The 11,030-nt window shown below is 42.1% G+C and overlaps 1 protein-coding gene across 2 annotated transcripts; it reads right to left on the bottom strand.

Moving 5' to 3' along the window:
* Positions 1–760: 760 nt before the first annotated feature.
* On the bottom strand, positions 761–9,511 carry zcchc17 (zinc finger, CCHC domain containing 17). 2 transcript variants are annotated; one of them, XR_013965630.1, is made up of 8 exons: positions 9,445–9,511; positions 7,982–8,208; positions 6,929–7,029; positions 6,382–6,473; positions 5,179–5,279; positions 3,911–4,098; positions 919–1,874; positions 761–803 (listed from the first exon to the last, which is right to left on the bottom strand). XR_013965630.1 is itself a non-coding variant. In XM_080787357.1 (7 exons), the coding sequence occupies exons 2-7, from the start codon at positions 8,121–8,123 to the stop codon at positions 1,692–1,694; spliced, it is 807 nt and encodes a 268-aa protein (XP_080643483.1). In that variant the 5' UTR covers positions 8,124–8,208; positions 9,445–9,511; the 3' UTR covers positions 761–1,691. The 2 variants fall into 2 exon arrangements, 1 of the variants encoding a protein (XP_080643483.1); XM_080787357.1 differs by having other exon boundaries at positions 761–1,874.
* Positions 9,512–11,030: the final 1,519 nt, after the last annotated feature.

Below are 11,030 nucleotides of genomic sequence, written 5' to 3'. Positions count from 1 at the left end.
TATAGTCTGACTCTGACCACAACTTCCTCACAACTCTGTCACAACTAGGCCTGTCACAATTTACTACACAATAATCGCCTAATCACAATTATTTGAGTTAATCGTGATGACTTTTTGCATCATGGTCAAACATTTTCATATATATATATATATATATATATATAAAGTTATTATGTCTGTCAGTATCTCATATCTGCCCTTTTCAACCTTCAAAGCCTAATTTAATTTTAAAGGCCCGAAACAGAAATGTGATTTTGCTGATTTCTCACTAACGCTCCAGTGTTCTAACGACGACAACGCTATAATCACAACTATTTGTGCGACAATTAAATCCCTCATAGTCGTGACAGCCCGACTTCTGGTCATGAATAATGTCACATTGTAGCAGCAGGATGTGTGACTGACTCCCAACCGGTGCCCTGATCGGATAATGTCATTGGAAAAAAGAAAAGAAAATAAAAACGAAGGGGGGGATTCATACTATGGTCTCGGATGCGCACTCGGGACCACTTGGCAGATTTTGTTGTAGCGTGAATGCTGCGTAGCGTTCCCGCGAGTGGGACCGTTTGAAGTGTACTCGGGATACGGATCAATGCATTGTGGAAGCACTGAATTCAGTTGTAATGAAGTGTACTCTGGATACAGATCGCTGTAATGTGGAAGCATTGAATTCAGTTGTAATGAAGTGTACTCTGGATACAGATCGCTGTAATGTGGAAGCATTGAATACAGTTGTAATGAAGTGTACTCTGGATACAGATCGCTGTAATGTGGAAGCATTTAATTCAGTTGAATGAAGTGTACTCTGGATACAGATCGCTGTAATGTGGAAGCACTGAATACAGTTGTAATGAAGTGTACTCTGGATACAGATCGCTGTAATGTGGAAGCATTGAATACAGTTGTAATGAAGTGTACTCTGGATACAGATCGCTGCATTGTGGAAGCATTTAATTCAGTTGAATGAAGTGTACTCGCGTTCAGAAGAATCAAGGCCAAAGTGAATCATGGCCTTGAAAACAGTTTGAATCAATCAGACTCAAGTGTGAATCCCCCCCTAAGATTTTATTGATAATATAACATTAATATATATAAAAAAAAAGAGAGAAGAAACCACCTTGAAAAATAGGTTTTCACTTTGACACACCGATAAATGGGAACTTAAAAAGCATACGTCCATTGATTCTACAGCCAGAACACAATCAATAGATTGATCATTAATATAAACGACTCTTAAAATGCACGCAGAACCACCCCCCGTCAAATCTGACTTAACACAGCATTTTATTGTAATTATTGGGGATGGAAATATAGAAATATGAAAAGAAAACGGGAACAAAAAAAAAATCTTAAAAAGTTCCACGTGTTCCTAAAACAGACTCAGAGGTTGTCACGTACAGAAGTGGTCAGATGGGGTGGGGGGGGTGGGCCGTGAACGCTTTTCGTGATGGAGAGCTACCTTTACCTTTAAACTTCTACTAAATAGTTCCTCGCTGCGCCAGGAACTATTTAGTATCGGCATCTTGTGTCTGACAGTAGCTGTGGGCGTTATGGAGGGAGTGAGATTCAGGATGTGAGCAGAATTGCACCAGTTTATATTTTATTTTTGTTATCGAACCCTGGATATTTGTGTTTGTGCGTGTGTGTGTGTGCGTGCGTGCGCATGTGTGTGCGTGCGTCATGCGTGCCCCTCAGCTGTGTTTGTGTTTCTTGTGCTTCTTGTGTTTCTTCTTCTTCCGGTCCTCGCGGCTCTGTGTGGGGTCATGGCGCCCCCTCTTGGCCTTCGCGGCGCCGTCGCTGCTGCTGCCGCTGCTGCTGTCGCCGCTCTCGGACTCCTTCCTCGCCCTCTTCCTCTTCTTCTTCAGTTTCTTCTCCTAAAAAAGCGGGACGGGAACACGAGACAAGACACCGTATAGCCTGTTAGCACTGGAGCTAGCCCTGTTGGTGTTTTAAGCATTGTGTTGTACTTCAGCTATTGAAAAATAGCAGACCTACAAGCTCATAGCGCTACGAGCTTGTAGGTCTGCAAATCTTTCAATACATATTCTTTCAGAGCGAATGTTTTTTTAACTAAAATACTAGCTTCTGGGGGGGGGGGGGGGGGGGTCCCTGGAACTACATATTTTCAGATGGGGGGGGGGGGTCGGCGGCCAATTACATATATATTTTTGGGGGTCCTTGACATGAAAATGTTTGAGAACTTTTTAATCTCTGGGACCGCCAATTTATATTGTAAAATCAATGTTAATTGAACTCTGAGAGTGTACAAATGGAACCATTTTGGGTCCATTTGTACACTCTCAGAGTTACAGACCCATATAAGGGTCCGTTTGGTTCCTAACTATCATTTAGCCATGGGGACCCCCCTGGAACTCCCTCAGGGACCCCTGGGGGTCCCCGGACCCCACTTTGGGAACCCCCTGGTCTAACCAACGCAACCCTGTCTGCAGCAGCCCTAGACAGTTACACAATGTGCTGTGTGTGCATTACACGTTGTTGAGGTTCAATAAACTCTGAGTCAACCAATTTTCTATTATATTTTAACCCCATATGATCTGAACTTCTGAAGTCTGCAAGTGACTTTCTGAAATTGACTAAATGTCCGTTGTTCTATCTAGAAGTCTGACAAAGTATTGTCTGACTGAGCATTGCATGTCTCCACATGACAATACAAATGCAAAGTGCATTAAAAAGCTGTGCAGATCTTTCTTTTCCACAGAGAAATATAGTTCATATAGTTCTATAATTGTCTACAAACAATTTACCCATTAAAAATAAAAATTATAAGGGATTTGAAAGAATGACTGAGCATTGTCTCCACAATACAAGTGCATTCAAAAAAGCTGTGCAAGATATATCTTTTCCACATTTTGGTCAAATCATTTGCAACAACTTGGATCAGATTTGATGAAATCCTTTCAGAGATCATCCCCCAACTGCAAAACAAATGGCCTTACAAAACTTCTGTGTCAGCAGAGCAGCAAGGCGGTGTGGGTTTCACAACTCCAGCTGCCGGGTCGTTGCGCACACACACACACACACACACACACACACACACGTGCAGACACACACACACACACACACACACACACACACACACACACACACACACACACACACGCAACGCACGGCCGACAAATGTCTCATTATGGTGAGACAGATGAAAGGGAAGCTAGCCGAGAGAAAGAGGGGGAGTGAGTCAGCCTCGTGGTTTAACCCATTTTAGGCGGGTAGCTCTGTTGGTGTTTTAAAGCATTATGTTATACTTTAGCTATTGAAAAATAGCAGATCTACAAGCACATACGAGCTTGTAGGTCTGCTATGTTTTGAAAAATCGTGAAAATATATGGTGCAAATCTTTGAATATATATTCTTTCAGAGTGAATGTTTTTTAACTCAAATCTTTGAATATATATTCTTTCAGAGTGAATGTTTTTTTAACTCAAATCTTTGAATATATATTCTTTCAGAGTGAATGTTTTTTAACTCAAATCTTTGAATATATTCTTTCAGAGTGAATGTTTTTTTAACTCAAATCTTTGAATATATATTCTTTCAGAGTGAATGTTTTTTTAACTCAAATCTTTGAATATATATTCTTTCAGAGTGAATGTTTTTTAACTCAAATCTTTGAATATATATTCTTTCAGAGTGAATGTTTTTTTTAACTCAAATCTTTGAATATATATTCTTTCAGAGTGAACGTTTTTAACTCAAATCTTTGCTTGGGGGGGGGGGGGTCCCTGGAACTACATATGTTCAGATGGCTGACGGCGGCCAATTACATAATATTTTTGGGGGTCGCTGACATGGAAACGTGGATTATTTTTCCAGAAAACTGTCAGGATTTAGAAGGCATTTGTAGAATGGATGGATGGATGGTATAGATCTAAATGGGTTAAATGTTCACCTTCTTCTTCTTCTTCTTCTTGCTGGTGTCTTCTTGCTGTGGCGTGACAGCGGAGGTCTGTGGAGGAGGAGGAGGCAGCAGCGCCTGCTGCTGCTGCTGCTGCTTCTGCTGTGGCGCGCTGTCGTCCTCTTCTGGCAATAAAGCGTACTGCAGCCCCCCAGCCGCAAAACAGTCTTTGGTGAAGTGACCTATAAAAATGAATAAAAGGGAAATGATTGATTAACCCATTTAGGCCTGATGTCGACATTTAAAAAAAATGGTCTCCTAAATGATGCCAGTGTTGTGGTCGTACCCTTTTAGAATCTGATCTCAGGTCAGAATGAAAGTCTCCTAAATGATGCCAGTGTTGTGGTCGTACCCTTTTAGAATCTGATCTCAGGTCAGAATGAATGTCTCCTAAATGATGCCAGTGTTGTGGTCGTACCCTTTTAGAATCTGATCTCAGGTGAGAATGTGTTAAAAAATGTCTCCTAAATGATGCCAGTGTTGTGGTCGTATCCTTTTACAATCTGATCTCAGGTGAGAATGTGTTAAAAAATGTCTCCTAAATGATGCCAGTGTTGTGGTCGTACCCTTTTAGAATCTGATCTCAGGTGAGAATGTGTTAAAAAATGTCTCCTAAATGATGCCAGTGTTGTGGTCGTACCCTTTTAGAATCTGATCTCAGGTCAGAATGAATGTCTCCTAAATGATGCCAGTGTTGTGGTCGTACCCTTTTAGAATCTGATCTCAGGTCAGAATGAATGTCTCCTAATTGATGCCAGTGTTGTGGTCGTACCCTTTTAGAATCTGATCTCAGGTCAGAATGAAAGTCTCCTAAATGATGCCAGTGTTGTGGTCGTACCCTTTTAGAATCTGATCTCAGGTCAGAATGAAAGTCTCCTAAATGATGCCAGTGTTGTGGTCGTACCCTTTTAGAATCTGATCTCAGGTCAGAACTAAATGATGCCAGTGTTGTGGTCGTACCCTTTTAGAATCTGATCTCAGGTCAGAATGAAAGTCTCCTAAATGATGCCAGTGTTGTGGTCGTACCCTTTTAGAATCTGATCTCAGGTCAGAATGAAAGTCTCCTAAATGATGCCAGTGTTGTGGTCGTACCCTTTTAGAATCTGATCTCAGGTCAGAACTAAATGATGCCAGTGTTGTGGTCGTACCCTTTTACAATCTGATCTCAGGTCAGAACTAAATGATGCCAGTGTTGTGGTCGTACCCTTTTACAATCTGATCTCAGGTCAGAACTGAATGATGCCAGTGTGTTGTGGTCGTACCTTTGCAGCCACACTTTGCGCAGGTGGTGTTGAGCACGGCCTCCAGGGTGATCCTCCTCCCACCGTGGTCTCTGAAGTTACGGCGTCTCCGCTCGTCCTGCCTGTTCAACGACACGCAGTGGGAGCTATGGTGACTAAAACTAAGACTAAATATACTCCTCCTTCCAGACACACAGTGGAAGCTATGGTGACTAAAACTAAGACTAAATATACTCCTCCTTCCAGACACACAGTGGAAGCTATGGTGACTAAAACTAAGACTAAATATACTCCTCCTTCCAGACACACAGTGGGAGCTATGGTGACTAAAACTAAGACTAAATATACTCCTCCTTCCAGACACACAGTGGACGCTATGGTGACTAAAACTAAGACTAAATATACTCCTCCTTCCAGACACACAGTGGACGCTATGGTGACTAAAACTAAGACTAAATATACTCCTCCTTCCAGACACACAGTGGGAGCTATGGTGACTAAAACTAAGACTAAATATACTCCTCCTTCCAGACACACAGTGGACGCTATGGTGACTAAAACTAAGACTAAATATACTCCTCCTTCCAGACACACAGTGGGAGCTATGGTGACTAAAACTAAGACTAAATATACTCCTCCTTCCAGACACACAGTGGACGCTATGGTGACTAAAACTAAGACTAAATATACTCCTCCTTCCAGACACACAGTGGACGACGCTATGGTGACTAAAACTAAATATACTCCTCCTTCCAGACACACAGTGGACGCTATGGTGACTAAAACTAAGACTAAATATACTCCTCCTTCCTGCCTGATCACAGTGTATAGTTTAGTTTCATGAGATAGATGCTCCACTGTTACGATCTCAGCTTACGCATGTTTCATGATCACTACTGTTTATATATGTATGTGATGTATTGCCATGCTTTTTGTTCTTGCTTAATGTAAGTCGCTCTGGATTAAGGGCCGATTCATACTCCTATTTTAGAGCCGAATAAAAGTACCGTCCTAAAGTCGTCTCTTCGGTGCTACTGAAAATCTCTGACGAGCCGAAATCATTTCGGCACTACAGCGCCGAAACAGCGGTAAAATAGGAGCATGAATCGGCCCTAAGATTGTCGTCTAAATTATTGTAAATTGTATGAACAAACAATAAACGTTTTTTTTTTTAGACGTTCAATAAATGCATTTTATAATGGTATATGTAGTGAAAGTACTTACTCTGCCATGACATTGTTGGGGTCCAGATCCCTCCCCGTCCCCTGGTTGACAGCTTTCATTGAGAAGGACAACTTCACCTTGTCTCCCTTCATCTGAGATTAGATACCAGGATAGATTCATTCACACTGGAGAGAGCAGCCGTCACACTTTAAACAAATCCTACCTAGATTGTGTGTGTGTGTGTGTGTGTGTGTGTGTGTGTGTGTGTGTGTGGCAAATTGTGCCATTTCCGCTGCCACTGCTTGTGCCCATGGACATGGAGTGCTGACTGCAGAGTTACATGTGTGTAATGTTGTATATTGTTGTATCATTAGGACATATCCATGAGTTTGTGAATGTAACCTTTACTGCACCTAAAATATTTGTGTTCCTGTATGCTTCCCCCCCCCCGTGTGTGGACATAAATAAATTGTTAAACTGTGTGTGTGTGACTGTGTGTGTGTGTGTGTGTGTGTGTGTGTGTGTGTGTGTGTGTGTCTGTGTGTGTGTGTGTGTGTGTGTGTGTGTCTGTGTGTGTGTGTGTGTGTGTGTGTGCACACATCCTTACCTCTCTTCCAATGACTTTGATCCACACCTGTTCCCCCATTTCAACGATGTCCGCAGCGTTCTCCACCCGCGAGGCCGACATCTCGCTGACATGTACCAGGCCTTCGTCGTCATCGTCATCATCATCATGTGTGAAAAACGACAGGAGGAGAGATGGGGTTTTTGTTGTGAAGTTCACTGAACTCCCGCACTGTACAACACATAGCTGATCAACAAGCTCACAACACGACACGCTGGGAGATTGTGGATCAGGTATTTTCAACAAAAAGAAATGTAGTTTTTTTGCCAAAAAGAAATTGGGCTCTCCGGGGGTAGACTGGCCGGTATAGAGCGGCTGGATGTGGGAACTGTGAGGTTCCCACATCCCAGTTCGTACCGCCAGAGTCAGCCCCCGATGTGCAGGTTGGTGCCTTGCATGGTTTCCTCCGCCATTGGTATGAACGTGTGAATGTACTACTAATGCCTTAATGTATCTATGTAAAGCGCTTTGGATAAAAGCGCTATATAAATCCACCATTTACCAAAACATGGACTCCAGGGGTGAAGTTTGTGTACAGACAAATGTATGTTGTTGTTGTTTTTGCCGCGTAAAGCATTTTATTTTCTGTACATTTGCGCTAGTGAGCCCCTTCGGTAACCGAGATGACATAATCCTCAAGGCATTTATCCTAATCCTACATTTAAAAAAAAATGTGCTTAACACGATTCCCGCTAAGCACCTCCTCCTACAGGAGGATCAGATTCACAACGAGTCCTCCGACTCACCTTCCTTCTCGTAGCTGGGCAGACCAACTCACCTTCCTTCTTGTAGCTGGGCAGACCAACTCACCTTCCTTCTTGTAGCTGGGCAGACCAACTCACCTTCCTTCTTGTAGCACCTCCTCCTATAGGAGGATCACGACAAGTGACAAGTCCTCCTACTCACCTTCCTTCTTGTACCCGGGCAGACGGACGAAGGCTCAACTCACCTTCCTTCTTATAGCCGGGCAGGCGGACGAAGGCTCAACTCACCTTCCTTCTTGTACCCGGGCAGGCGGACGAAGGCTCAACTCACCTTCCTTCTTGTAGCCGGGCAGGCGGACGAAGGCTCCGTAGGTCTGCACCGACACCACCTCTCCTTTGGCGATGCTGTAGATGGGAGGAAGGCCGTCCAGACCCGAAGGCTCCACCGCGGGCGGGCCGTCCGAATCCGACATCGCGGAAGCGGAGTTGGTGGTGGAGCAAACAAAGGAGCAGACCGCAGAAGAAGAGTTCGTTCCGCTACCTCCGTGGAAGAAGAGACTGAGGAAGAGAGGATATTATGATTAGTTCTCCAAAAATAGATCCAGACGCTCCTCCTTGGGGATGTAAACCACATAAGTCCTTATTTTCTGTTTTAATTGGCCATACGACGGGGTCGCGCAGCGAGAATAGCTGGTCGGTATGCAACATCACGGTCGTTTCTCCTGTTCGGTCCATCATTTCGGGCCCGTTGCTGCTGACAGACAGACTTTGTCTGTGTTAAGCTTGTGGAAAAGGGGAGATATTTCTTACTAAACGCACGTTTTCTACCAGAACTAGCAAATGGACTAGCGACTGTACCCGGTTACCGGCATAGAACTAGGAGAGCTCTATCTGACTGTGTATTTGGAATACATGACAATATGAATGTAATAATATTACAGTCATTCATCGTCATTCCTTGGAGAAAGCACTTTAGCTGTTATTTCATGAAACCTTTTTCACTTATAATTAATACTTTTAACATACTTTTAACCCATTCTGGGCGGGAACCCCTTTTGGTGTTTGAAACATTATGTTATACTTTAGCTATGGAAAAATAGCAGATCTACAAGCTCATATGGAAAAAAAATGTTAATGGTTTTTTTCAGACCTACAGTTCTAGTACTTTATTATTATTTCCACACAACAGCTCTAAGGTATATTAATGACATAGTAAAATGTTTAAAATTAGTGGAATGCCCCTTTAATGGCATTTCTATCTCTGGGACCCCCAATTTATATTGTAAACTAAAAAAATCAATGTTAATTGAACTCTGAGAGTGGACCCATTAGGGTCCATATGGTTCCCAACTGTCAATCATATCATTTGTAGCTGGGGACCCCCTGGAACTCCCTCAAGGACCCCTGGGGGGTTCCCGGAGCCTACTTTGAGAACCACTGCTCTAGGCCCTAGGGGAGTAGGGACTGGTTTTATTAAATGCTATAGGTCGATGCAAACGCAAATAAAGGCCATTACGATAGATATAGATTAGACAATATAATGTGTCCCTTTGGTCCATTAAAGTGAAATGTCTTCAGTATACAGTTGTATTAATAACTATGAGCTGAGAGAGCGCATTTCTTGCAGCATGCGGCACAAAGCATTCTGTGTTATATAATTTAAATTATCGCGATAAAAAAAGACTCGCTTCCTAGATCTCACACTTTGGATGCATTCTATATTATAAAACAAATTGCATGTTTGTAGTTGAAGTAATCCAATAGAAAGAGGTGAATAAATAAATGCATCGCTACCTTTTCTTTCTTTCAGGTTTCGGGTTTGCAGAGTCAAATATCTTATAATGTAATGTATGGAGCGCGCTGTTTACATCCGGGTCACCGTGGTTTGTCAACAATCTCGGCGGCCAATCAGCGCCGTCTGCGCCACGTCCAGCCGCTTCAGCGCCGCCCGCGCAACGTTCGGCCAATCAGCTGGCCCCGCCGCCGCCGGAAGAACGGCGCCTCTTCTGGTGTTGCCACGTCTGCTTATTATGAGCGACTTTGGGCTTATTGCTCTGTAAAGTTGCTTGTTGTTTTGGCCTTGTTTGGAATCTTTACAGTCTATGCTTGGAATACATTAATGTGGAGGACCTACACATTAATGTATTTCTTTTTTCTTGTCTTTTCTTTTTGCATAGAAGGGTATATTTGTATCTGTATGTGTTTAAATGTTTTGATGAATTGAAAATGGAGTATTATAGTGCTTTATCTGGTTTTATGCTCTCATTCGTTGAACCGTACCCATTCTACAAACATCTGTTAATACAAATTTCAATTATTCAATTGTCCAAGGACACAGGCCTACATCTAAACAATGTTTTGTGCCAGGGATCTAGCCTAAGATTTAGACTCCCGTAGATGTATTTGATCGATTTTAAATGTCAAAATCGATACAATTAGGGATGTGCCGATGAGACATTTTGGCCGATATCGATATTCGATGTCATTAATTGCTGTTGCGGCTTCTTTGATTGATTGATTGATTGAAAGATGTATTGACATATTGGAGAATTACAGTACATTTCAAGCACAACGGAATTCAAAACTGTTGACTCTGGACGACACCATAAAGCATTACACTTGTACAATATGGTCCACCATGTTCAATTCATCATAACGTACAAATATGCAAACAGGAAATCATCATTGAGGAGGTAAAAAAAGGAAAACAAAAACAAACAAAAAAACATATACAGTGAGGGGAAAAGGGGGTGGGTAACCGATATTACCGATGTCGATATGATTATCTCATTCTGTATTTAAATATACAAATTTTGTTCATTCTGAAAAATACATGTAACAGGATATCTGCCCTGCAAATATAAGTCTCTAATACCGTATATTTAATAAGCTTGTAGATCTGTTCAAGCTTTTACTTTGGGGCCCCATGTTTATCTGTAAAGACAATCGGACCGATGCCTATTAACCTCCGATCACTAGATTAAATAAGGCTACATCGATTGATTGTTTGACATCTTTATTTCACATTATGCAGAATGGGTACATTTCAAACGAAAGCACAAGTCAATACAAAAACTGCTACTTTGTGGACGAAATATTGTGTTACAACAGGGTCCACCTTTTTCAATTCATCAGAACATTTAATAATGACGTACAAATTATAACAGGAAATCATCATATAAAGAAAGGTTTGTCACTTTTTTTCCCTCAATATTCTTTTAAATTTTAATGTAGAAATAACAGTCAGATCTGTTATTTTCAAACAGGCTAGAAGTAGTCGCTTCGTTTAGGCTTGTTTTCCATAGACCTGGCTGCTTATTTCCTCTCACAAAACCTGGCAACTCCTCTTGTTCTTCGTTGGTATTTTTTTCGGAGCTTCC

This window comes from Protomyctophum bolini (assembly GCF_963924005.1).
Source record: "Protomyctophum bolini genome assembly, chromosome: 17".
In the NCBI taxonomy this organism is placed as follows: Eukaryota; Metazoa; Chordata; class Actinopteri; order Myctophiformes; family Myctophidae; genus Protomyctophum; species Protomyctophum bolini.
The sequence above is the reverse complement of the archived record's forward strand: the minus strand, read 5'-3'. Positions and strand labels throughout refer to the sequence as shown.